Source organism: Anser cygnoides, chromosome 1, assembly GCF_040182565.1.
Source record: "Anser cygnoides isolate HZ-2024a breed goose chromosome 1, Taihu_goose_T2T_genome, whole genome shotgun sequence".
Taxonomy (NCBI): domain Eukaryota; kingdom Metazoa; phylum Chordata; class Aves; order Anseriformes; family Anatidae; genus Anser; species Anser cygnoides.
The window spans coordinates 15,851,689-15,879,661 of NC_089873.1; the positions used below are offsets into that span (position 1 = coordinate 15,851,689).

General features: G+C 41.8%; 1 protein-coding gene across 3 annotated transcripts; it reads left to right on the plus strand.

Moving 5' to 3' along the window:
- The first annotated feature begins 4,826 nt into the window (after positions 1-4,826).
- Positions 4,827-27,460, plus strand: ERGIC2 (ERGIC and golgi 2). Of its 3 annotated transcripts, none has more exons than XM_048068555.2 (14): positions 4,827-4,975; positions 10,369-10,514; positions 12,795-12,903; positions 14,251-14,297; positions 15,478-15,548; positions 16,613-16,653; positions 17,768-17,869; positions 18,658-18,753; positions 19,820-19,875; positions 20,923-21,021; positions 22,243-22,340; positions 24,022-24,184; positions 24,908-24,987; positions 25,364-27,460. In XM_048068555.2, exons 2-14 carry the CDS (start codon positions 10,409-10,411, stop codon positions 25,427-25,429), a joined length of 1,134 nt encoding a protein of 377 aa, XP_047924512.2. In that variant the 5' UTR covers positions 4,827-4,975; positions 10,369-10,408; the 3' UTR covers positions 25,430-27,460. The 3 variants fall into 3 exon arrangements, with proteins under 3 accessions (XP_047924512.2, XP_066845918.1, XP_013046227.3); XM_066989817.1 differs by lacking the exon at positions 4,827-4,975 and adding an exon at positions 8,236-8,382; XM_013190773.3 differs by lacking the exon at positions 4,827-4,975 and adding an exon at positions 9,931-10,045.
- Positions 27,461-27,973: the final 513 nt, after the last annotated feature.

Here is a 27,973-nt window from a genome sequence, read left to right on the forward strand (position 1 = left end):
CCGCGGACATCCCCGCTGGGGTGTTTGCTAGCACACTGGAAAGAGGGAGGTTTTGGTCAAGAAATGCGGAAAGGAAAGCTGATTGATTATTGTAATATTTGGTGGCCACAGTATAAACTAGAGGACCAAGAAACTTGGCCTGAGAATGGAACATTGCAATATAATACAATTTTACAATAATGCTATTTTGTAAGTGGGAAGGAAAATATGATGAACTGCCGTATGTGGAATTATTCTTTTATTTGCGCCGAAAGCCTGAATGGCAGCATGCTTGTGGAATAATGGTGCTTGAAGTTTAAACTGAGGAACGTTGTTGTGCATGTACTAAGGAGGGACGCTGTATACAGCATCAGGCAATAGAGAATAATAAGTATTATGGGAAATAATATAATATAATAATATAATAATGTATATAATAATATAATAATGTATATAATAATATAATAATATAATATAATAATATAATAATGGAAATATTGATCTGGAAGTTGCGCCGTCGGCTCCGCCGGAAGAGCCAGGACAGGGAGGGAAAAGAGAAAAGGAAGATAGCAGTAGTGATGGAGAATCCCCGATTTTAGTCTCCCCGTGTCACATAGGACCCGGCAACAGCGAAGGGCAGGAGAAACTATAAACGAACAGGGAGGGAAAATAATCGCTCTCCTCAGGCAAGGAGTGGGGACAGAAGGACCGGTATATGTCAAGGTGCCTTTTTCAGCTGGGGACTTAATGATATGGAAACAAGCAGCCGGCACCTACAGGGAAAACCCAGATAAAGTAGCCAGGGTAATGAAAATGATAATTAAAACCCAAAATCCCGATTGGGATGATCTCCAGGTGATCCTGGATACTTTGATGGACTCGACAGAAAAAGACATGGTATTGCGGGCAGCCAGAGAGAGAGCCCGAGAAGATATATGAAATGGATTAGTGCTTGGAAATCTAGATCAAAACTTCCCCACTGAGGATCCCCAATGGGATTATAACACAGGGGATGGAATAAGGAGGCTGAAGAGATATCAAGATTGGGTACAAATCGGGGTACAGAATGCCATGCCCCGGACCATAAATTGGTCAAAATTGTATAATGTCAGGCAAGAAAAAGCGGAATCACCTTCCGCCTTTTTAGAGAGATCGAAAGAAACTGCTAAGAAATATACAGATTTAGACGTAGAGACTGAGCAAGCTAAAGCTCAATTAGCACTCATTTTCTTGGGACAAGCCCAAGAGGATATTAGGAAGAAATTGCAAAAGTTAGAAGGTGCAGATTTGAGAAATTTGGATAGGCTGTTGGAAATAGCCTGGAAAATCAAAACTAGCCCAGCCAGTAAAAATTGAACTTAAGGAAGGGGCCCGACCGGTATGGATTAAACAGTACCCGTTGAAGCTAGAAGCTAGGCTAGGGATAGTAAAGATTATAGATAAATTTCTTAGCTACCACATTCTGGAGGAATGCAAATCTGAATATAATACCCCAATTTTCCCAGTAAAGAAACCTAATGGGGAATACAGGCTAGTGCAGGACCTTAGGGCAATAAACGAAATAACAAAAGATATTCACCCAGTGGTGGCTAATCCTTATACATTGTTAACATCTGTAAAAGAGAAATATAAGTGGTTTACGGTAATTGATTTAAAAGACGCCTTCTTCTGCATACCCATTGACAAGGAAAGTAGAAAGCTTTTTGCTTTTGAATGGGAAAATCCACGGAACGGACGAAAGATGCAACTAACCTGGACAAGGTTGCCTCAAGGATTCAAGAATAGCCCGACCCTCTTCGGCAGTCAACTAGCTAAAGAAATAGAAGACTGGATTAACCAAGAACAGATTCAGGTACCAAAGGACCGATACTTGCTGCTACAATATGCGGACGATATATTAATAGCTACCGAAGGAGAGTCAGAATGTATTCAGGTAACTATTGATATTTTGAATCAATTGGGACTAAATGGGTACAAGGTTTCTAAACAAAAGGCACAAATCGCGTGCACAACAGTAATTTATTTGGGATGTGAAATTTCTCAAGGACAAAGAAAATTGGGAGTTAACCGAATACAAGCTATTTGTGAAATCCCCGAGCCGCGAAATCTGCACGAACTACGGGCTTTCCTAGGTATGGCCGGGTGGTGTAGACTGTGGGTAATGGACTATGGACTCATAGCAAAGCCCCTCTATGAAACCCAAAAGGCCTGTACATTTACCTGGGGAAAGCCACAACAAGAGGCCTTTAAGAAATTAAAAGAAGCCCTGATAAAGGCGCCTGCCTTGGGCTTGCCGGACTTATCAAAGGACTTTCAGCTGTTTGTGCATGAGAGACAACGATTGGCATTAGGAGTACTGACCCAGCGACTTGGGAGCTGGAAAAGACCTGTGGGGTATTTTTCTAAACAATTGGATGCGGTAAGCGCCGGATGGCCCTCGTGTTTAAGGGCCGTGGCAGCCACAGTCCTTTTAATACAGGCAAAAGGGGGGCCATTGGCTATCGCCCAGCCGAATGAATCTTAAGAACTACTAACCTATTGAACCCAGCAGTGTTTCTAGGAACAACTGCGGAGGAAGGAGACCTCAGTCATGATTGCGTGGAGATCATCGAACATACCTATGCCAGCAGAACAGACTTAAAAGATCAGCCTCTGGAGAGACCAGATTGGGAACTTTTCACAGATGGAAGCAGCTTCGTGGAAAATGGGACTCGTTATGCAGGATACGCAGTAACTACATCAAAGGTAGTGATCGAGGCAAATTCCCTACCTCTGGGGACTTCAGCCCAACGAGCAGAAATAGTCGCCCTGCCGCGGGCCCTGGAACTAAGCGAGGGTAAGAATGTGAATATTTGGACAGATTCAAAATATGCATTCGGGGTAGTCCACGTACATGGGGCATTATGGAAAGAAAGGGGAATGCTATCCTCACAAGGGACTAATATAAAATATCAGGAAGAAATATTGAAATTAATAACAGCTGTACAGAAACCCCAACAGGTGGCCATAATGCATTGTAAAGCCCATCAAGGAGGGGCGTCAGAGATTGCAGAAGGTAACAGACTGGCAGATTTGACGGCCCGGAAGGTTGCGCGTGAAGTATGGAAAGCAATGGCTCTAATTCCATCGAAGGTAGGCCTCTCTTGTTTTAAATTACCTAAAAACCCAAAGTATTCAGCAGAAGATGAGAGACTTGCAAATTTGATGAAGGCCCAGAAGAATCCTGACGGCTGGTATGTGACTGCGACAGGACAACTTATAGTGCCTCCTATAGTAATGCGAGAAATCTTACAAATAAAACATAATGAATGTCACTGGGGTGCAGAAGCAATGGTGACCTATTTGAAACGAGGTGTCATCTCGGTACACATGTTAACAATGGCAAAGTCAGTAATGTCAAAATGTGAGCTTTGCTTAAAGAATAAGCCGGTAGCAAGGAAACATGCTGAGATGGGGAGAATTAGAGCTGGAATAGAGCCTGGAGATTACTGGCAAATAGATTTCGTGGAACTGCCTAAAGCAAGAGGTTATAAATACCTATTGGTAGGGGTTGATACTTTTTCAGGATGGCCGGAGGCCCTTCCCTGTCGCACCAACCAAGCAAAGGAAACGGTAAAATGGTTACTACAGGAAATAATCCCTAGATTTGGTGTACCATTGGGTATTTCTTCAGACAGGGGACCACATTTCATTGCCAATGTGGTTAAGGAGGTTAGTAGGTTACTGGGAATCACCCAGAACACCCTATCCCACTTACTCCACCCCCATCCTATAGTACTAGCGTTAACAAGCAGGCATAGAGGAATCAATAAGATAGTAGACTAACGAAGATGCGTTAAGATTATACTTACTAATCTCTATATCAAGTTATACTCACTAACCTCTACTAACCTGATTCAACCTAATAGTAATGAAAATACTTGCTCTTGGTATGAGTGAAGTATTTTCAAAGGGGGGAAATGTTAGTGTTGGGGAGAATCGAATGGATGTTCTATTAATGTTTCTCAGGTGATGGATCATACGGTATAATTAAATATTATTAAATGTACTTACATTATCAAGTAATCTATGTATACTGGAAACCTAGGGAGTACACTGAACATTTAAAGGAATCGTTGAAGGGGAACCCTGGGAGGGAATAGGTACAACCTGACCTTGGATAAGGGCCTGGAGATGATGAAATGAGTTGAAGCAGAACCAAGGAGCGGAGGGAGCATGCGTCGAGTGAGAAAGGTGAAAGAGTTCAGCGGAGAGGAAGACTCCTTACTTCATCTGGACGACCACCTGGACGACCACCAGAGTGCGCCACGCATGTGCAAAGGGGAGGGGAGCTAATTAGAATGAAAAGCGAGGCTGATGTTGCAACCTGTAATGAATATGTATACCTGACGCAATATTGTATGTATAAATAACGGCTGGGAAGTAACGGGACTTGAAGCCAGATTTGGGCACCTGCCCCGGCTTCCAGCGCTGAATAAAGCACCTTCATATAATCACTTGGTGGTTATGTGGTTGCTACGCTAACAGTTTCACATCAGACTGGCAATAAAAGAAGTCAGTATGAGGAATGAGACCCCGGGAACACTTGATGCTGAGGTGACCTGAGGGAAAACCCCAATTCCCCCCTCGGCCCTCCTGGGGGAACCACCGAGTCCGCCTCAGGGCGGGGACAGACAAGCCCAGCCGCGGCCCCGCCCAGCCGCCTCCTCTCTGGTTCCTGTCTCCTCGGCTCCTTCTGATTGGCTGCGCTCAGCTCCCCCCCCCCAACCCCGCCCGTGCCGCTGCCGCTCTGTGCCGCCGGGCGGCCGCCACTCGCTGCCCCCGGGTCCTCCAGGGCCGCCATTTCCCCGCCCCCGAGGCGCGGCGCCCCGCTGCCATTTTCCTCCCCCCCTCCCCTCTGCCCCCTGCGGCCACTCCCAGCCCTTATCGCCACGCTCGCCCTCTTGCACCTGCGCTTCCTCCTCCTCAAATGCCACCTCGGTGCTTCCACGTTGCGGTAAAGCGGCCCTTTTCTCCTTTCCCTCCCGCGGTCCCCCCCTCAGCCGCCCTTCCCGCTGCTCTCCCCGGCCTCAGGTGTGCTCTGCAGCCTGCAGCTGTTGCTTTTTGTCTTTATGCTCCTCTATTCTGCTAAACTGTGCGGGCGTGAGGCGTTTTGTGGGGTCTTCCCCTCCTTGTAAGCACCAAGGTACTTCATAAATCGCTAGGGCTAACAAGTGCTTTTTTTTTCCCCTTTATATCAATTGTATTTCTACATACGTGACTGTACTCGTGATTCAGAGTGCTTTAGGATCTTGTTAAACGCCGCACTGAAATAAAGGTGTGTCGAACAGTAGCTGTGGGGCAGCCCAGTCACCCACCTGCAGGGCCTGTGGTCAATAACAGGGTTTCTTCCTCCTTCCCTCAGGCTCCCGAAGGTAACTTGGTAGGTGCTGGGAGGCTGCCGGCACCGGTGGGATCAGGAGTGCAGAAAACAGCACGCAGGTGCACCGGGAGAGGAGCAGGGTTTGAGTCAGAGTGGTCTGGTATTGCAGGAGTGGTATACTCAAATAGATAATGTTGGGTATAACGCTTGCTTTCTTTATTTTTCTTACATTCTGAAAAACATTTATTGTGTTTTCCCCCCGTAAAATCCTATAGAGACAGCTGTAGATACAAATATAACGGTGCAAAGCTGTGTTTTTTTTCCCGTGCTACTTTTTTTTTTTCCCCTCTATAAGAAGCATCTCAGTGTGGTATCGAGCAGTAGTGCCAAAACCCGTGAGCAGATTGGATTGCTGTAGCTCATAGCCTCCGAGAACATCTGTTGAGCATCTCTGATGCACAGCTAATAACCAGATCTCTCCGTTGCTCTTTCCAGTCCGTAGTGTTGAGAGCATTTTAAAGGGAAAGCAGGGCTTAGCCAGTGAAATCCCTGGCTGCTGAATAATACTCATGAACACTGGCACCGCAGTACAGGAGCTTAAAGTCCTGTGGCTAAAGCTGCCTGCTGTTGTGCCTGAGATGAGGGAACAAATGGAGATAAAGTTGGTTTTGGCCCAGTCGTTTGTCTCTTGTAGTGTCATTCTCCTAGCCATGTTTTCTTTCTGACTCTAATACAGTTGTTCAGTTATTATAGATCCCAAAATTATTATAACGGATTAGAATTCAGTGAGAACATAAGCATGTTGCCGTATCTTCTTTCCTTCTTCAAAGCCTAGTGTCCACCTATCCCTAAAGAGCAAAAAGTATTCTTTGGATCTGCTCGTAGTCCTTCCTCCTTTCCAGGTTCCTTTCCTTCTCATATGCTGTTAATGCCAAGACAAACTTTGTTGTCTTCTTCAAATTGCAGTATACTTTAACAGGCTAGGTGAAACAATTTTGTTGTGGCTCTGCTTCTTTTCTCTAAACTATTAAAAAGGGCAAATCTGTACACATGCTGTGAAGCTCACTTTGTGTGTTTCTGGGGTTATGCGTGGATTTTATTTGCTTGTGTCATCAAAAAATACAGTGGTCTTCAGTCTCATTTCTGATCTGTCGGTATAAATGTTTGGTGTTACGGTTTAATATTTGATAAAATGGGTTTTAATTTGTTAAAAATCTTAAAAACTGCACTTCTCCTTTGTGTAATGTTGATCTTGAGTGAGATGTTAGTACTTCCCAAACGATATCCAAGATCTCCCCTTCTGACTCTAGAAAGATGCCTGTATCTCCTCAGCTACTTGTGAACTGAGGCGCTGTGGCAGTAGCACAAAGTAACTGTGTTCAGTTTGGCTTTGTGAGTCTGTTCTGGTAGTAGCACCGTTGGAAAGGCTCTAGGGGACACCAGGGTTAAGAAAAAGGAAGTGTTGTGACTTTAGGGTTAATTTTCTGGTTTCTGGGGTTAAATAAGCATTGCCATTACTAAGGGCATAAGGTTTGTGGTGGGAGGTAGGACCTTTTTATTAGCTCAGCCTTAATTCCAGTTAGAAGACGTGCTTGTGAGCTCAAAATCTGTTAGTTTCCCCACTATTTGTCTTACAGTCTCCTCCCCCACAGCGAACATAGGTCTGATAGATGTTGCCTCCTTTTATATCCATAGACCCCTAGTGCCTAAAATAACATTGCTGCCACAGACCAGGTCAGTAGTGCTTTCTCTAGTTTGCTTTTAAAGATACCTGGTATAACAGCTTTTCTCTAACTGATCACTCTAATTCTAAACTTCACAAATAGGTGGTATCTGTTCTTCCCTCTTTGGAGCACGATGTTCCTCCAGTTGGAGCATTGCTGGCTTTGGATCCTGATGCAGCAGTGAGTTATGATCCTCAAGAGCCTCAGAAACTCAAAGGATTTATGGGGGCGGGAGCCTTTCTACACCGGCAGCCCCTGATTCACCCTGACTACACGTAATTTACCCCAGCTCAGCCCCTTTGGCTGACTGGGGAGATCTTACTGCTCTCTACAGGTACCTGAAAGGAAGCTGTGGGGAGCCGGGGGTCGGCCTCTTCTCACAGGTAACCAGTGACAGGACTAGAGGGAATGGCCTCAAGTTGTGCCAGGGGAGGTTCAGGTTGGAAATGAGGAGAAATTTCTTCTCAGAAAGAGCAGTCAGGCACTGGGACGGGTTGCCCAGGGAGGTGGTGGAGTCACTGTCCCTGGGGGTGTTCAAGGAGAGGTTGGACGTGGTGCTTAGGGACAGGGTTTAGTGGGTGACATTGGTGGTAGGGGGGTGGTTGGACCAGATAATCTTGGAGGGCTTTTCCAACCTTAAGGATTCTGTGACTCTAAAACAGCTGTTCTCTAACTGATCACTTGAATTTTGAATTTCACAAATGTGTGGTATCTGTTCATCCCTCTTCGGAGCACGATCTTCTCCAGTTGGAGCGTCACTGGCTTTGGATCCTGATGCAGCAGGGAATTAACAATCCTCAAGAGCCTCAGAAACCCAAAGGATTTACAGTGGGGGAAACCTCTCCACACTGGCAACCCCTAATTCACCCAACTACGTGTAATTTACCTCAGCTCAGCCCCTTTGGCTGATCCTTAACTGTGAGCACGGGGAGCTCCGGCACAGCTCCGCACTCGGGGCAGTTCCTCACGATAAGGGGAGGTTCTAAGCCCCCTTGTAACCTCTGAAACTAATATATATGTATATATAGAAGAGATTTGCCTTCCTGCCAACATATATAGGAGAAAACTTTATATATACATATATATTATACTTATTTCTCGCTTCCTTTCCGCGCTCGCCAGGCGGCCGCCCCCTCCCTCCCTCAGCCCCGTCAGCGTCTCGGCGCGGCGCATGCCCGTGTGAGGGGCGAGCATGCGCGCGGCGGGCGGGCGGGCGGGAAGGCAGCGGGGCAGTGCCGGGCCGAGCCGCGCTGCCATGGTGAGCGGGGCGGCCCCCCGCCTGCCCCCGGCCTCGCCCGCCGCCCGGAGACGCCACAGGTACGGGGGGGGGAGGCGGGGAGGGGGGCACGGCTCGGCTCGGCTCCAACCGGGAGAGCGGCGGGGCTGAGCCGGTCCCTCGGGTTTGTGGGGTGTTCGTGGCGGAGGGGCTGGGTGGGGGGCTGACTGCTGCACCCCGTGGGGCGCAGGTGGCTCCGGGGGTCGTGGTGCGGGGTAGGGGCGTAGTGTGCGCGGTGACCGGGGCCTGAGGTGGGCCTGGAGGAAGGTAACGTGTCCCTCGGGGCCCTATACGTGGGGTGTGGGTATGGGATTAAAGACACATCAGCAAACACGGTGCTTGGAGATCACAGAAATGCCCTGCCCACCCGCACGGGGTGGTTTAGAAAGTTTCTTGTTAAAGTGTGTTCAAATTCCCTGAGTCTGTCCTATTTCCACACGCAGTACAGAAAATGTGAATGTGAAATGGGGCTGAACCGATGCCAGGGCTGTCTGTAGGACAGCAGGCGACCCCATCCAGTGTTTCCTCTGTGCTAACAAATGTTACGGCTGCAGTCACTGCAGCAAAGCAGCAGCTTTGCCGTATCTTTGTGCCTAAGTTTCCCAGCTTTTCCCCAAATTGCTTTGAGTGCAGTTGAGATGATCCCATAAACCACAACTATGTAGTGTAGTAAGGACAAGACCTTCCGGACCTTCCTTCCTAGATTCTCTCTTTTTTTTTTGATGCTGCATAACCAAACTTCTGTTCCAGCATCCGTCTTTTCTTCCTGCTTTAACTGCATTCTCCTCAAATCTTCTGTAATGCAGTGTTATTTTCTTGGTCCCTGCAGGCTGGTTTGGCTGCTGCTCCCAAGTGCAGGGCCTGTACAGTCTCACTAAGATCCGAAGCAAACTTCTGTAGTGAGAAAATGACAGATGTAGATCGTGATTCTTGGTCTGTGAACTTCCATTTCCAGTAAAGCCTACTTACTATTTCACAGTAGCAAAGTCTGCATAACACCGGGGAGGGGCGGAACAGGGAATAATTCTGAAGTAATTTCACTAGGCCACGTTGGAGGCGCAATGTGCTCTTGGAACGGGGGAGAGAAATTAGCAGATTTTTTACAAGATAATGATGAGTGTCTCATGTGTTACCTTGGTAGCTTAGCTTGCCTGCCTTGGTGTCTTTAAACAAGGTACGATAATATGACATATTCTCCAAATCTAGTAGATGCACGGTGGTTTTCTCAGCTTCAGATTCTGGGCAAAGTGCAGCACTTCCTCAGGAGGAAGGCAGCAGTGCCAGCTTGTTAAAACATGCGGTGTGTTGGCAGGACAGCGTTGTGAGTGCATTTGCAGAGTTTGGAAACAGTTTAAAACTGCTTCTGGGGCAGGCTGCTTCTCTCAGCATCGTGCTGCTTAATGTATCAATGACTCCAAGTGAAAATGAGTTTGTGTCACGGACAAAAAGGATTCTGAAGGACAGAGCTAGGATTTGATGCTTAATTTGCTTTGGGGGCATTTTTATAGGAAAAAAATCCTGTTATGATCATAAAATTCTAAAGCTGTGAAAGTAAAAATGCAAAATGCATTATTTTTTTTTCTCTTCAGTATATAATGTGTCCACATTGGCTGGATACAGGAGCCCAGAGCAGTTCGAAATCCTTGAGTTTATGCAGCCAATTCTATATTTTTTGCTAAGTGGATGACTTCCGTGCATTGTCAGGTCTGTTTAGCAAGCTTACTTCAGAACTAAGTTTGTTTTTTGAATGAAAATTCTGTATGTCCAATGTGAGTAGGAATTTCATTCAGAAGTAAATGAATCACAGTAATTAACTGCTGAGTGTACTGGTTGTGGCTGGAATGTGTGTAGCGGGGTACATGCCAACTTCAGTCGTTCTCTTGAAGCAAAAATGACCATCCTACTGTCTAGTGTGTTTCTGGAAAGCACATTTCTTAGGTTTTAATTGCTACGTTACTGTCAGTTGGTTTTGAGGCAGAGCCAAATTGTTTGTATCTTTTAATCACAACAATTTACTCTCGATTCAGAGGGAATATATGAAGGAGGAAGTGGAGGAGTGTGCTGAAGATGAGGCGACTGAATCGGAAGAAGACGTTGAATTTGATGAAAGAACTGGATGCCTTCCCAAAGGTTCCTGAAAGCTATGTGGAGACTTCAGCAAGCGGAGGAACAGGTAGGCCTTCCTGGGATGCTGACGTGGCGCTCTGAGGATAGAACCTTCAGTTGGATGAGGGCAGGCATCAGTGTTTGTTTGAAACTAGCCAAAATTGGTGTCTTGATTTCTTTTGTGGACTGACAGAGCTGATCTCATTCATGTAAAGACAGCTATCTTCTAATAGATGCAGTTAGTGCTCATCTCGAGGGAGATTTTTGTGCAAAACTGATGAAAGACTCAAACGAATGTAAACATTCCCTGTAAACACTTTGAAATGATTATGGCTGGAAGTGCAGTGTGCCAAGGCCATAATAAAACTGTGAGTTGTGGAGTCCCCCTAAGCCCTTTCCTTTTCTCGGCGTAAAGTTTCTGGCTAAGACTGTGTCAGCATGCAGTGAAAGGCAGATTGGATTCAGTGCTTATGCTTTTATAAAGAAGAAGAAAAAATCTCCAGCTCTTAGAATTCTCCATTCTCAAAGCCGGCAGAACTGAGCATCAGGATGAAGAGCAGCTTTCTAATGTTTCTTGTCCTGAAGATGCATTTATTTTAAGAGTAAGGAAAGCCCTTTGAAGGACTAACCACTTTACTCCAGGGCATGTGCTTGTACTGTCACTTGAGCTTCTCTCAGAATACTGTAGCTATAAGAAGTACCTTTTCTATTTGTATCTGACCGGAAAATTTTGCCTGTAGTTGGGTTGTGTTAGAGGCAGCCTGATACAGAAGCAGTGACTTCATCTGTTGGACTATTGGAATGGTTCACAGTTAGATAGGAAACTGCTAGCAGTTTGAAATAGAGAACAAAAATCTTCTCATGTGTAATTATTTCGGAAATAGAGTCGAATAAAAAGTACAAGAAGCAATTGCAATCTGCGGATAAGCCTTTGAAGTCATTACACGATTTATAGTGTAGAAGTAAATATCACAAGGATCCGTATTTGCTGTTTCCTGAATTGCACTGTTAATAATTAAAGGGTTCTTGAATGTAAAACAACCTCTAAGAGGTAATGAAATAACTCTTTGTTAATTTTAAAAAGCCCAGTTCCAGATGAAGCAAGTGAGGTGCTTTCCCCCACCCCCCCTGCAAATTACAACAAAATAAATGACTAAAAATCCTCTTTTCTGGTGTAGCATCATACTTCATGAGAACTTCGCTTTGTTGAAGGGTGCCTTAAGGATTTCTCAGCACCAGCAGTTACTGTAGCATTCTTTATATGGTTTATACCAATAGCCTTAGGACAGTATATGATTGTCTTATTCAGAATTTGTAGTGGCATAGATTATAGTGTTTCCACTTCATTCAGAATTCAAGTACCAGGCTTGTTTTCTGGTGTGACAGGGATGCAGAACATCTCAGGACTCTATTCACAGCCTTTCAGTGTCTTAAAACCCATTGTAAAAGAAGGACTAGTCCCTCCGGATGAATTTTGACTCTGGCTCTAGGCTGGGAGAGCCTTCAGAAAAGAGAGTCTAGTCTAAAAGACTTAATTTCACCTACTCAGTTCCACAAATTCCCTTGCTCAGAATTGCCCAGAAAGCATCTGCTGCTCGGATTGTTTGCTGGTGGGTTTGGATAGGCAGTATGGCTCCAGCTTCGACGGTGCGTGGCTGGGCTGCTGGCCTCCAAGAGGAGACATGGCCAGAAGAATTAACTGATTAGTGCGTCTGCTTTCATGGTGTGCCTTGATGTGAAGGTCTTTATATATATGATTGTTGCATAGCTTCAGGTGAAAGCTTCAGTTTGAAATGTTCCTGATGTGCCCTGATAAGGGTACCTTCTGCTTACTGGACGGTGTACGCAATGCGTATTATTTGTTACCTGCCTGCTTCCTGGCTCTAAAACTAGATATCAAAAAAAAATAAAAACATAATTTGTAGAGAAATGGAGGATTGAAGGGGCTTCAGAGTTCACCTATTCCTTTTTTCATACTTGAAATTAGGATTATCTTTGCCTAGCCCAACTCTGACAGTGATTTGTCTGTGTTTTATGCTCAGGAGTATCTAACCTATTATTTAATCCCCTGGGGATTTCATAACCTCCCCATTATTCTAGTGTTTGACTGTACTTAATATGAGAAGTCCTTTCTTGATGCAAATGTATGACTTTTTCTTTTCCTTTCCTATGCGAAAGAAAATACTGTAGGTATGAAAACACTTTTCTAAGAGCAGCTTATGGATTTATAAACCAATCAAAGATACCAGTATTGTACTGGTAATGCTCAGATGGTGGAGCGTTAAAATTTTGGCCTGCTTTTGTTCCTGAATGTTTGTCACAGTCTAATTTTCTTTTAATTGTTCAGTTTCTCTGATAGCATTCACAACAATAGCTTTCCTGACTGTAATGGAATTTATGGTGTATCGGGACACGTGGATGAAGTACGAATATGAAGTAGACAAGGATTTTACTAGGTAATTTTTATTCATTATAATTTTAAAATTGAAGTTGTCTGCCTTTCAGGAAAGACTAGATGTGAGATATTCTTGTGACTTGCAAGCAATTAATGGTTGAAATAGAAGTGAAATACTGGGGGGGGGGGGCGGTAACTTATCTTTTGTTGATTGGTTTGCGGCTTTTTTCCTGGACTCTGCGAAGAAGAGAAACTGAGATTACTGCAATGAAGAAGTCAAAATAGTGTAGGTGTGTTGGGGAAGGAGAGCTGTGAGGATCTGTTTGCTAATGATTCAGAGGACATTGTAATATGTAGCTCCCCATCAGCTGTGTAAGCCCACCAAGGCTGCATGATGCTAGTTTTTACAGTTGGTATATTGCCGTTATACCATGAAATGCTGCTGGAGATGAAACTTGAGCACTCAGAACTGGGTTATCTGGAGGCTGCTTCTGATCTTGTCTGTTGTTATGGGCCCCAGGATCACTGAGGATACATTTGCTGTGGATTTCATGTGGTTCTCTGGATTGCGTTTGCCTTTCTCCCTGAGGTGATGCCAGGCACCCTTGATTCTGTGTGAAGTTAGAGATTTCGTATACTGAGCACCTCTAAATGTCACACGTCTGGAATTGAAAGAACTTTAAAAGCTGTTTGACTTGACTTGGTTGCTGTGGTAACAAGCTAAATATATGTATATTAATCGGGTGCCTTGTACGTCAGAAATACCAAAGGGCACTGTAATAAAAAGAATAAAGAATGGGAGAAATGTAAGGGAGAAGCATCAAAATCAAGTTTTTTCTCCTTAGAGAAAATCCATTCAGACAGACAGGAGTTCCACACTTAGGTCTTTCTAAAATAGGTCCCTTCCCTAGTGAAGTTATCACAGAAGGGAAGGAGAGTCCGGTGCTTAAGAAACAGTTACGGGACTTGGGAGGCTTTCTGCGGCAGGCTTTGCAGTTAGATTGTGCAGGTTTATCACTCAGCCTGTGGTTCTGTGACAATTTAAACCACTGTAAATTGGTATCACTGTAATTGCTCAGACTGTGTCTGATCCTGAGCTGAGACAACGTTGAATCACTTGCTGATGTGACTTAGTTGTGGCCAGTTGAGTTCCCAGTAGTAGATCCCTAGAGATGATAGAACCCTATGACTATAGGGAGAGTTTTTATCTCTTAACTTATGAACAGTCCTCAGTGCATTAATAATAGAAACTGTATTGGTTCACCCAAATTTCAAATGGTTTATATTTGTTGGTGTGAATTTTGTCCTTTGACTGTATTTCTGCAAGTAATCTGCAAAGTTTAGTAATATTTCTCTTGATACTTGTACTCGCTGTTAATTATTACTTTTTTTGCCTTTTTTTTTCCAGCAAGCTAAGAATCAATATTGATATTACAGTTGCCATGAGGTGTCAGTGTAAGTATCCAACGGTGAAAGGTTAAAAGCACTGTAAGGACTCTTAGTGTATGCTTTTGCTTGCGGTATGGCTGGATATTGTTCAAAGTATTTATTTTAACGCTGGGATTTATTCTGTTCTTGATGGCATGTAGTGTACTGATATGACTCATTGAAAGAATTGGTATGAGATAAGAAAAAAAAGCATTTATGCTGTGTCATTCACATCTGGCAGAACTTTGGTTTGTCTTTCAGAAAGAAAATGATTTGTTGTTCCAGTCTGTCTCTACCTGGAATATTCTAAAAGTTCATTGTGAGACACGGTTTAGCAGCAGGAATTTATCACAGTAATGAACTTTGCAAATATTAACCTGGTCTATTGTTAAACAATACTGGAACCACTAGGTTATAACATATGAACGCCTTCCCATTTAAAGGCAGTGCTTGCTGTTCTTTTGACAACAGTTAGGTAACAAACCATTAGTTCTATGCAGTGATCTTAATTGTCCTGGACTGAGAGAGTACTGCTTCTACCGGGAACGCAAGCCAAACCTTCAAGTCTTTTTTTTGACTAGTGTAATTATATGATACTTATGTTTGTCTCACAAATATTAATTCACAAGTCATACCTCCGTACTCTGAAAACTTAATTTAATTTTAAAAAATATTTTCTAGTTAGCATCAAAAGTTTGAAATTTCTGAAATTATAAGGTTTTTTGTTTTGTTCAAATGTGAGAAGCAAAACTATCCTATGTTTTGGCTAGTCTTGGTTTGGATTCTGTGCTTGTGAAACAAAAAAAAGCACTCACTTGCACATAACAGATCCTAGAAAACTTGTATATGTATGGTGCATACAACATCTCTGAAGGTGGTACATCAGGGAGGAAATATCACAAGTGTGAAGAGTTTCTTTCTGCTCACAGTGTATCAGCTCGTGATACTTTGAGGTTTGATAGGTTGAACACACACACACACACACCCCATCCTGTAGTAATCTACTTCTTGACAGCTTTGCTTCTCTTTTGGTTTGGACTTTGTTAACAAGAAATACAGAGTTGGGTTGCCCTCCCCCTCTCCCCTTCTCCACAGTAACTTACACTGAAGGTTTATCACTGTACTGTGAATCTTCATCTTACCTTGAACACTTTTTTTGTTTATGATCATCTATATGCCTCAATATTTTTCTCCCTTTTTAAAACAGATGTGGGGGCTGATGTTCTGGACTTAGCAGAAACAATGGTTGCCTCTGCAGATGGCCTAATCTATGAACCAGTAAGTTCATTCTGTGATGCTGGGTTGCCTTGCTGTCTTGTATCTGTTTTTTTGCCACAGCTGGGCTGCGTAGAGCCTCCCCAAGTATTGTCTGATCTTGGAGTGAGGTCTGCAGTGCTCACTGCAGGAATCTGCTAGGGAACTAGGCTAACACTGCGATTTCTGTTCACTCTCTGCAAATAACAGCAGATTCAAACACAGCAGGCGCCCCAGGTCAGTGCTTCTTAACAAGCTACTGATTTCTACGGCTATTAATTTTTACACTTTTAAATTCTTGGGATAAATGCCAATGTTTGATGTGGAAGGAAAACTGTCAGAGCTCTAAAAAGAATTGATCTAACTGCTTCTTAACTAGAAGAATACTGTGATTCTAAGAAAGTGAAAAGTCACCACGATATCCTTATAATATGGAATGGCAAAATTAATTTAAAAGCATCCTTTTAATTTCTGTATTGCAAACCAAAAGTGCTAGAAATGTGTAAGCCTATGCTCTTAAAGTGGACTTGCATAATACGATAACCTTTGAAGTAATTAGACTGTATACAAATAATTTATCATTTACCGAAAACTGCCAGATTGAAGTAGGAGAAGTCTGGTAGTTTCTCTTCCAGACATCCTCAGCGAGGAATGACCCTAGAAATATGCTGCACCTGAACCCTTGTCTTCCAGCGATTGCTTCTCTGCTCATTTCATTGCCTTTTTTCATCAAAATCATGCATGTCAATTGTAGCACTTATAATTAAATTGCTGCTTCATGCTTCTTCTAGCCTGTATTAGTCAAAGGCTAGAAGGGCAGGGACTGCTAACTCAAGTTAGTAGAGCTTTAGGAAAAGATTCTGAAGTTAGAAATGAAAGCAAGTGAATAATTTTTTTTTTTTTGGGGGGGGGGGGGGGGGGGAGGATTTAAAGCGCAAAATCCTTTCATAAACTCTAGTATGTGGTACCAAGTGGGGGCTTGTTTCTAGCCTCCCACAACTTCCCACCCCACCAGGTCTCTTCTAGGTTTTCAGGGAGGGGACCAGTGCTTTCTGTGTGTTTTATTAGGTGTGTTATTTTTGTTTCAGGTAGTATTTGAACTCAGCCCACAACAAAAAGAATGGCAAAGGTAACTCTGAAGTACTGAGATGCATGCTTGTGTTAGTTGTAGTGGAAGCGGCCTTGAGGTATACCTGAGTCGCATAACAGAGCTGTGTCTTGGGTCTGACAGCTCCTGCTTGTAATTTGAGTGCAAACCTATGAGAAAAAAATTACTTTGCTGTTCTCATCATTTGAGATCTCCGCTATGAGAAAAAATTCGCTCTTTTCAGTGAAATGCTGTCATATCAGGCATTTGTAATGAATTTGCTATAAGCATACTTAGGGTTTTGTTTAATTTTGTGTGATAATGTATGCAAGATTGTATTTCTTTATGGGACTGTTCATTTGCTGTCATGAGAAGAAATATTTGTTTGCCAGAATAGCTCATCTTCTACTGACAGATGTGTTAATAATTGAGCTGTACTATTCCAGAAGATGAGAGATCTGTAAAAAAAAGGGTGGGGGAAACATTTCTTTTTTGTGTTTTACACAAGGCTGTGCATATAATGCACAAGGTGCCTTTATGTGAGGCCTGCAGACTGCTTTAGTAGTTGGCTTTGATAAGAATCCCTCCATTGGGCTTGGACTGATTTGTGGAATTGGGTCATGCTGTTGCAAGACAAGATAAGTACACAGACTCACTCAGCTTACATTACCGAGCAAACACTTGGTAGCACAGGTTTTAATTGGGGCTTCAGATGTGTGACACAGACAGCTTGACATCTGAATGTCAAAGCGGAGCCATAATAACAGATTGCACATTCAGGCAAAGCAAATGAGTTTGAATCTTTTGTGTATGGTAGTTGACACACTGTTTATCACCGAAATTGGAATAGCTTGGTTATGTGTGATCATTGTGCTGATAACTCTGTTTAAAAAAAAAAAAAAAGAGCTTATTTGGGAGTCTGTCTAGCTTTGGTATTTTCATAATGCACTGCTATTAACAGCAAAACTGTAAGCTATATTTACTTTTATTTTTTGATTGTATAAAATATGATTGTCAATGTTTAATACAGTGCTTTGATGCTGACATGAAGTCTTGCTAACTTTCCTATTTATAACCTGCAATTAAAGCTGATAATCGTGAATTTATTTTCTATTTCTATATTGCATGCTTTCACACTTGTCTGTATAACCTTTAGGATGCTGCAGCTAATTCAGAGTAGGCTGCAGGAAGAACACTCTCTTCAAGATGTGATATTCAAAAGTGCTTTTAAAAGTGCTTCTACAGCATTGCCACCACGGTAAGAAAAAGTTGGGGTGTTTCTCCCCCAGCCCCCTTTAATTAGATTTCATTTTTTTGTGGGCTTATTTTTTCTTGAAGATAAGTTTGGAAGAAAAGAAGGCGTTAGTGCTTTTAATTGCGTTTTAAAATAGTGTATTTGATGCTGGTTTTGGAGGGCTGCAGTTTTATGAAAATCTCTGGGTTTTCCAACATGGAGAAGGCTTACAGGTTTTTTTGTGTGTGTATAGTATGTACATATTTTTACATATATATATGTACACACACATAATACAGACAGTATTGTACAGTATAGTACAGCGTGGGAAGGGGAATATTATATAGTACAGTGTGGGAAGGGGAAGGCTTTGTAAAAAAAAAAATATGTTGAAAGCTCTTGTTGCTACAGTATTAATGTGACGCACAGTTTGCTCTGTTCATTGTAGGAAGAAAACTTTCAGAATAATCTATATCTGGTAGAAATAATTGGAAAAAAAAATCACAGGGCAGCAAGATATACGTAAGGTCTTGGGACGTTTACTGTTCAGTTTTTCAAGTGTTATATGTTAGCTTTGTAGGCCAGATCTCTGAATACAAGTATGAACATAAACTTATTGGTTTCCTTGGGCTGAGCTTTATACGTTTCTCTCCCTTCTACCATCCCTAATATAGTTCCAGGAGAATATGGTAAGGAGAGGTAGATGATAATGCTTTATCTTTGTGCCAGGAAAAAGAAAATCTAACTATACTACTGTTACTTCTATTAACAAATATTCTCAAGTACTCTTTATGTTGGTTTTGTTTAAACAGGGAAGATAATTCATTACAGTCTCCAGATGCATGCAGAATTCATGGCCATCTGTATGTCAATAAAGTGGCAGGGAATTTTCACATAACTGTGGGCAAGTATGTTCTGTTCAGTCTCTGAAAATAAAAAAAAGACTTCTACATTGTGTGTAGTACATGCATGTATATGTGTCTGTATGCTTTTAAGCTTCTAAATAGTTACTTTTTTCATTAACTGTGACATACATATGCATTTTCCATGTGGTGTATTTCCTGGAGCAGTTAAAACAAATTTCTTATAAGCTATTAAAATAAGTTTGCTATTTCTTTCTTGCATTCAGTGTAGTGGTTATGAATTCCATTGACTTCTAGGATGAAACATCTTGAAAACAGGCCCTCTGTAAATATATAACATGGAGTGGATTGCTTCTACCGGCTTTCCATCTCTGGGCCTGTCCAGACTTTTCAAAGCTGAGATGTAGTAACAACCATGGTGAGGGAGCTAAATTCCCATTCATCTTGATATGAAGAGAGACTTTCTGATATGCTTCTGTAATGGTATTAGCTTAGGTACATCCCATACAAATTTGTATTAATTTTTTTGTGCTCTCCAACTCCGCTGTCCTCACTTCCCTGTCATCTCTTTCAGCAGAGACCTTAACATGCAGTCCGTACTCTCTAATTTATCCACATGTAATTCCAACTGCTGCCTTTGTGTGGATGTTTCTCCAAGTGTCTCTATAGTCTGGTCTTGAACCACCTCTCTGATTTGCACCTAGATGTCCAGCTTTTTAAGCCCTTTTCAAAGCCAATTGTTTTGGCCTTTCATGTGGACTATCCTAACTTCTCTCTGTGTCTCCAGTTTTTAAACCCAGAATAATTTTCTGCTTTCCCTTGCTTCCTTTTGCTCATTGTTACATTCTATCGCTGTTAAGGCTGTTCCTCTTCTGCTACTTTTTTTTGGATTGCTTTCTTCGCTGGCCTTCTTCATGCCTCATTGTTAGAGTCATTACCTGGTTAGTTGTTGTAGTCCTCATATATAAATAAACGAAAAGACATTCTCTCCCTGTATAGTATTGAAATAGAGAGGGAGAGGTAATTTTTCTACATAATCCTATTTAGGAGAACTGTGTGTGCGTGGCTTAATTGAACGAGTGTTCCATAAAACATATCTTACTTTCTTTAGGGCAATACCACACCCTCGAGGCCATGCACACTTGGCAGCCCTTGTAAGCCATGAGTGTAAGTTCTTTGTTATCTCCTTATGAACGAGTATTGCTTCTTTCAGACTGCTGTCATCTGTTTCAGATGTTAACATAGGTTGTTGCTGCAGAGGTCGTCTAGCTGGGCAATTGAATTGCAGAAGAGAGCGAAGAATATTCTTTTCAATGTTGTAACTCAGTAGGGATTTCACCTTCCCCCTAAGTGTTTAATACTATTTGTGTTACCTATAGATAACACTAATAGTGTTGCTTCTATACCTAAAGGTAATACTAATAAGTTGCTTCTATAGTAATGATAATATAATGATAACACAGGAATCTTGGATGTATTTTGTTATAACACAGATACCATATGAAATTCTTGTATTTCAGTCCAAAATACCAATTTCCTGCAAAATCTGTTTTTCAAAAGGTTAAAAATGTTTGACCTCTGTCCCTAGACGCTTCATTTTTTAGGTTATGAGTCTGGATACTAAATGTGTGTTGTTGCAATACTTACTGACAGGCAAGGGTGACTTACTGTGAAAAATGAACTTGATAATCTAATTGGTTTAAATCTCCACGTCTGCCTGTGAATGTACATTAGCACAGGTGTTTAATGTTGTAGAATTCAGATATCTTTGCAAAATCAGGCAATGTAATAACTTGACAGGTGCCTTGTGTTTCCTCTGTACGTTTAATTTATGAAATTTTAGTCTTTTTAATATTGTTATGTGCAACAACCTGAATTGTAGAACTTCAGTATTTGATGAACAAGAAATTTCCTGTCATGAAGTTTTGGCTCTTCAGCTTCTAGGTTGGTTCAAATACAGATACAATTTGTTTTAGAATTTCGTTTGTACAGAAACTGAATTTCGTTCTAAATACTTTGAATTCGAATTGTGTTTGAGATACGTATGTGAATTTATTACAATTACAAGCACAAATCCAATGAAATGCACACTGGTGTTTTAAGTATCCTAATTAATAAGTTTTCCAATGTGAGAATTATGTGTGTCCTTTTCTCTGAGAAAGGTACAGAAGTTCATAGTTTAAAAACGTTCCATTCTTCTGTATTGTTTTTCAGCCTACAACTTCTCACACAGAATAGATCATCTGTCATTTGGAGAGCTTATTCCAGGAATTATCAATCCCTTGGATGGAACAGAAAAAATAGCATCAGACCGTAAGTGTTGTGTGTTCAAAAAAAAAGCATCTTGTTTTGTATATTCTTCCAGTAATTACATATAAAACATTATCACATTTCATGATTTGTGTGACTTTACAAATAATATGCCTTATTAAATTTGATAGTGAACATTGCACTGTTTGATTACTCACATGGCATCTTAGACAGTTTCTTTTTAAAATTGGTATTGTTGGACCTCACTGTTTTGCTAAAGATGTTTTGAAGTTTAGTTCAGGCTTGTACTGAAGTTACTGTACGCCTGCTGTAGTTGCGAAGAGTTCTGCAACTGTGTGCTACAGAGGAGGGTCATAGAACCAATTGTTGCCATAACAGGGAAAAAAAAAAAAAACAATAAAACGACGACAAAAAAAAACACTCAATAATAAACAAAACCCCCAAACCCACCTCCACCAAAAAAAAAAAAAGTAAAATATCTGGCATCAGGAGTCTTAGTATATTGCTGTCTTCTCATCTATAAATAAAGTAGTAACCTACTTTACAGAGATACTTATGTCTCATCTTCTGATGACTCTTATTCCCCATGCAAGTGATCCCCAGGACCTGTTAAAGCTGCTGTTGCTTTGAAGTCAGTCCTTGGTACGTTGGCTGTTCCAGCCAGAATGATTTTGTGTAATTGAAATAAATTGCTTCAATTTATCAATGTTTGTTCTCTAAGGGAATTGAGTGAAGACAGAGCAATCATAAATGCATAAGCCTACTGATTGCTTTAGAAGAAGTCTGTAGAAGACTCTCTAATCAAGAGAGGAAACCATAACGAGTTTTGAAGGGATTCTGGCTTTACATAGATGATTAAATGCCTAAAATCTGTTCAAACCATTGTCAAGATAGATATGCCTGTGGCAGTTTGTATCATGTGAAATGTGACCGTGAAACTCATTCTACTGCCCTGGGAAACGCAATGCATTTCATTTACAGATCTGAGTGGCCTGACTTTAATGAATCTTTTGTTATGTAGGTAAAATGTAAATTTGTCTGAGTACAAACCTGACGTAGGCCTTGACCCATGTAAACTTTGTTCACGTAGATTGTGCTGAAGTAGTCTTGGCAGTTCTAGGATCCCTTGAAGAATGTCCCTACTGCAAACGGTGTAGTTGGTTTACTGTCTTACACAGTATTTGTTTGACTTCTTTATGACTGTGTCTCAGATGATCTTTTTACTCTGTACTTAATTGAACAGTGAGATTTGTTTTCTTCTAGACAACCAGATGTTCCAGTATTTTATCACAGTTGTGCCAACCAAACTCCACACGTATAAAATTTCAGCAGAAACTCATCAATTTTCAGTGACAGAAAGGGTAAGTGGAAATAAGAGAGAACCGTGCAGGGGAAAATCTAGCAGTGATTGGTCTTAACAAAAGCTCAAATGTGAGAACTGAGGCTTAGTTTTTGAAAACTCCTCTATTACAAACGTAGACTATAAAATATTCCAGTGCGCTGGATTTGTGTGTAAATAGTGTGATTCTGATGTTCAAATCCATATGCTTGCTGATGCATGGTAACTTCTTGCATTAATGTTTTGCATTTCTAAATCTGGAGTCTGCTGCTAGAATTAATGATAGAGTCCAGTCGTTTTTATTTTGCCTAGATGCTAGTGGTGGTGGGGAAGTCCTGTAAGTTACAGGTCTGTAACCTCGTGTGTAGCCTTAAAAATACTTAGCCCTTTAGGTTTTTGTCTGTGTGGGAAGCAGAGTGAAAATTGCATGTCACCATGTCATGAACTTGGTTGTGGAGTGTTAGAAATGGAAACAATATGTATGAAACAAAACACACGGCATTTCTGTCTCTCAGCTATCTTGTTTAGCCTTTGTTGAACCACTAACTTTAATTATTCTTCAGACTGGAGAGCTTCCAATTCTTCTGAGCCTGGAGAAACTTTTAATGCTGAATCTATGAAGGAAGTAATTATTGCAGTGTGGTGCATGAGCAAATCATAAGATACCAATTTAAAAGACTTACAAGAGAAATAAGAGAAAAGGCCTTACATGTACCAGCTACGTGTCTCATCATTTCCAGGCTCTGAACTACATTTTGATCTTTTATTCACAAGCCAAGAAAAAAAGAATCTTTGTGAAAAAGCTTAATTAAAACCAGCAGCTAAAGGGAAAGTTATGGAGGAAGTCTTGGGTTAAAAGGAAGTTCAGAGATTAGGATGGCAGTTTTATTTAGTAGGAAGGTTGCAACACTCTCAAGTTGTGAGGGAGAAAAACTTGTCAATAGAGGAGGCGAAGTGGCATTATGTACTTGCTCGGTCTCTCTCAGTAGGTAGCCCTGTTGCCTGTAAATTTTGCTTGTGTTTGCCTTTGGAAACCAACCCCCCCAGCAGATGAGCTATTAAGAAAAGGCTATTAAGAGCAGTTATTCACTGGACAACTTAACGTATTTATTCTATAAGAGTAGGCACGTATGCAGACCCAGAGAGAGGTGGTCAGCTAGCCATGGCTAAAATGTGGATGCAGTAAGAAGCCAGTGGTGAGCATAATAGGAAGCAGAGCAAGCACCCAATGAGAAAAAAAAAAAAAGGCATTGGTCTAATTTAAGTTATGCTTCTAAATTTTTATGATGGTATATTCAAGTTCAGGATCTTCCCTGATGCTTTCTAAGAACCAGCATTTAAATCCTCTGTGGCACGTAAATCTAGACATATGATCCTAAAGAAGAAGGGTGAAGCCTAACAAGTTGTAGATGCTGTATGCAGATTTGCACGTACCTCTTGAGAAAATAGCCACAGCTCAGGCTGTTCAGCACCATAAATGTTTTCTTGAAGTTCTCATCCTGAGTTAAGTGATTAATAGCAGTGCGTAAAGTAGGAGGAGTCGGGGCACTGTTACACCAGTGCACGCTCTTGATTTCACAGTCTAGACCAAGACCGTGACCCTCATCTCTCCGATGAAGTGGTTTTGTCATCACATCTATTAAGATTGTTTTCCTTGTGACTAATAAGGTGCAACTAACTTGTGTTTCTCTCCCATCTCTCAGGAAAGAGTAATTAACCATGCAGCTGGCAGCCACGGGGTGTCAGGAATATTCATGAAATATGATATCAGTTCACTTATGGTGACGGTGACAGAAGAGCACATGCCTTTTTGGCAGTTCTTAGTACGTCTCTGTGGCATTATTGGGGGAATTTTTTCAACTACAGGTAACTGTCAATGTTCTCCCTTTTTCTTATGTCCTGTTAGATCTTTTTTTTATAGGTTACTGTGAGTATGTTATGGATAAATAAGAGGGAGTCCTGAAATGTGCAATAAAAGCTACTCCTTGTCAGTGTCCCAGAACGCTTTGTTTGGAGGGGGCCTGCTGTTTCCTCCTGACGTTCTGTGAATTTTCTGTAGCTGGGTTCTCGTGCTAAATCAGTGCCAAAAGTTGAGGTAGCATTTCCATCTGAAGTCACTGGGAGGGTTTTCTGTATGTAACTTGTCAGCGTACTGCAGGATTTGGTCTTCAGAGGAAATAAACCAAGTCAAAGGGCACAATTCGCTTTGTTAGTCGCAACATAACGTGTAAGCAAGATGCCCTGTTATTTGTCCTCTTGGCTTTCACTTGAAGAGGGTGTAGTAAAAGAGCTGTCTTTCAAAGTAATGTTTTTTCTCACAGAGTGTATTTTCACCCGTTGAAGCCAGGCAGGGGGGATTAGATTTGTTTGGATAGCCTTGTTTTTTTTTTATTGATGCGTTTCAGAATGTTAGAATTTTGTTACCTTCCTTGATGCTTCCATTTTTTTTTGTAGTTATTTTCTTAGCATTTCACATACTGGTGTATTGCACTGCATTGTTTTTAGGTATCATAGAGTTTTGTTGTAATATTTCCATAAATACTTTGGTCTTACTTCTTGTGGCAATGTAAATCTTGTTTGACATTGCAGGAATTTTACATGGTTTTGGAAGATTTGTAGCAGAAGTTATTTTTTGCCGGTTCAGACTGGGCTCTTACAGATCTACGTCGGTAAGAAAAACTACTTTATAGGTGTTAAATAAGTATCCAGTGTTACTGCTGGTCAGCCTGTGGGCTACTGTCAAGCAGTGTGGAAGAACTGAGCAGTCTTTTACGTTGGACATTAATAGTGATGTTCCTTAGAAGCTACTTGATTTTATTTTAATTGTATTTTTTCCATGTAGCCTATAGGGAGCCTTGTCTTCAAATTTTGTTCAAGTTTGCCAGCTGGCAAAGTTAGGTGAGTGGGAGGAGATAAGGGAAGGTAAATAGATTTGTGTAATAAAAATTGTACAAATTTTGGAGAAGAAATATGGTTTTGGGGTGGCAGTGGTGGATTAATGTTCCCAGACAAGCCACTAATAACGTTTGGTTTTCGTTTAACTAGGTCCCCCTTCCTGATGGCCACACAAGCAACCACTTACCTCTAAGTACAGACAATAACACGCATTAGCGCCTCCTGAGAGAGTTTTCTTTCATCCTGCCTGATACAGAAGACGTTTTTTTTTATAATAAAGAAAACATTGTGCAATATGCAGAGACAGTACTGATGGGCAGCGGAAAAAATGAAGCCTCTACAAAAAAAACAACAAAGCAGCAAACAAAATTTCTGTAACTTTTTGTCTTTTTAAGCGCGTATGGAGTCATGGGAAGTTCTGAGACCGGTGCGGTGGACCAGCTGGGGATTGAAGGAGCGTTCCTGCCAGTACAGTATTCATGGGCAAGCTGAACGTCTTTGTGATGTCTGCCATCAGGCACTGGAACGTCTGCTTACGGGCCTTGGTTCTGTGCCTGGGCAGGCTAGCGGGCTCCAGGGGGGACAGAGACCAAGTGGGATGTGTGGAAGGGCCGGGCAGCAGGCAAAGAGGGACAGTAGCAAAGCTGTTCTTTTCTTCTAGGCGTGCAAACTGGGTTTGGGTTTTCTTGTTCTTTTGCGATGGCTGAGGGTGGGGGCTAAGATGCCATTCTTATAGGCTGGGAGTGATTTTGGGAAGTCCTGCTTGAGAGAGAGAGCTCAGGGAGTAAGATGGAGCCCAAGCCATAACGTTGGTCGTAGCTGCTGCCTTTGTGGTCTCACCATTCCTTAATGCAGAGCAGGTTTGTGCCTCTGTTTCCACACGGCCGCGTAGCCAGCAGTGACAATATCGCTTCTGGTGCTTAGTGTGGAAGTTCTCGAGGCCCCTGAGAATGGGTTCCCGTGTGCCTGGTGCTGGTTTTTGAGGTGGAATTAGAAACCTTTCAAATAAGGCTTCTGAGCGTAGTCTTGGCTCCCTAGCAACAGATGAGGAAAACTCTTCATACGCCCCTTTCTTAAGTAAAGAAGTTGCTTTGATGCAACCTTCGTTGTACCCCTGCTGCTAGCACATAAGGAAAAAGAGCAAGAGCAAGAAACTGCCTTGCTCTGGTTCAGTTAAATACTGTAGAAACACGGGATTCAGGCCAGCTGGGCAGTCTGCTAGTCCAGGCAGGGAGCAGTGGAGGTGGTCCCCAAGTTAGCCCCAGCTTTGGGGAATCTGAACCATTTAGCTGCAGACAAATGATAAGTGATACGCGGAGTTAATCCTGATCATGAAGGTTTTTGTAAAATAAATGAAAAGAGCAATATCGGTTTTATATTGTAAATATGCTACTGAGAGTGAATGTTATTGATGTAGACGGTGCTTCGAGAAACTGAAGAACATCCTCTTACTGCTGAACTACTGGCACACACCTGTGGTTAAACAGTTACTCCATCAGGGTGAAAAATAATCAGTGTGATTCCTTCTCAGCAAAATTGGTTTAATAACGTATTAGGAGATTATGCTGACCCTGGCCTTATTCACCATACTGGATATTAAAAAAAAAAAAAAAAAAAAAAGAAAAGAAAAAAGAAAGGAGGACTGACTATGGAAAATAAAGATCTCCGGCGTTGTCAGATTTTGCTGACTTCTGTTTATGTAATTTACTGGACACTTGGATCTTGGTGATGAGCACAGTATAAATAATTTAGCTGATTTGCTATGCAAAGCAAAGGGCTTCTGAAATTGAGAAATTACACAAAATACTAAATAAAATGCAGGAAATGAGGAAAGACCTTTGTCCAGTTTGACTCTTGAGAAAGACAGGAAGGCAGGTCCTTGGGATTGACAGCCAAGTTTGGTCTTTTTATATTTTTCGAATTTATGGTTTTCTGTGTTTTTTTTTTTTTTAAACACTATTTAAAACTCCAGCAACTTGAGAAACAAACTCTTGTCCCTAGTGAGCAAGAAGATCAGAAGCTGTAAGTTCTGGATTCCCAAATCTCTTTGGCATTTCCCACCGAGGCTTTTTGCCTACTTCTGCTACAGGCTGGTTGCGCTCTGGGCTCTGTCCTAACCCTTGTTTCTGATCCGCGTGGAACAGACGGCACCGGCGGAGGTTTTGATCTCAGTTGACTCTGTATCAGAATGTAAATGTTATTTTCTATTCTCACATAAAACAGCCAAGTGGCTTGGTGTGTCTTAAATCCTCGTGTGGCGTATTCGTATTGTTCTGTCTAGAGCAGAGCTTGTGTGACAGCTGGCTGCTAATGGGAGAGAATTTGGGGTTGACTTCCAGGTCTGAGGCACTGCATTGCAGACTGAGTGCAGGATCGGCTGAACTTCGCTGTTTGGGGCCAGTTGCCTTCTCCCTGCAGAGGGTTTGGTCGTTACAGCTGGTGCCACTTAGCCTTGCACCACACATTTTAATTACCTTAGCCAGGATGTGCAAGGGGGTTCCAGAGAAAACAGTTCATTGAAATGTTTTTTTTTGTCATGTTTACCTATGTTGTAGGCAAAAAGTGAGTGGAGTATGGAAAGAAATGAAAGGACTGGGCTTCCCAAGGGAAATCAAATCCTGATGGTGATTAATATGATCGTTTTCTGGGTCAGGACAAGATCAAAATCATGTATTTTTATCTTTGTCTCTAACATGATACTGGAGAAGGGAGCACATGAAGAAATTTAACCTTTGTAAGGCGTATTCATTAGCATGTCTT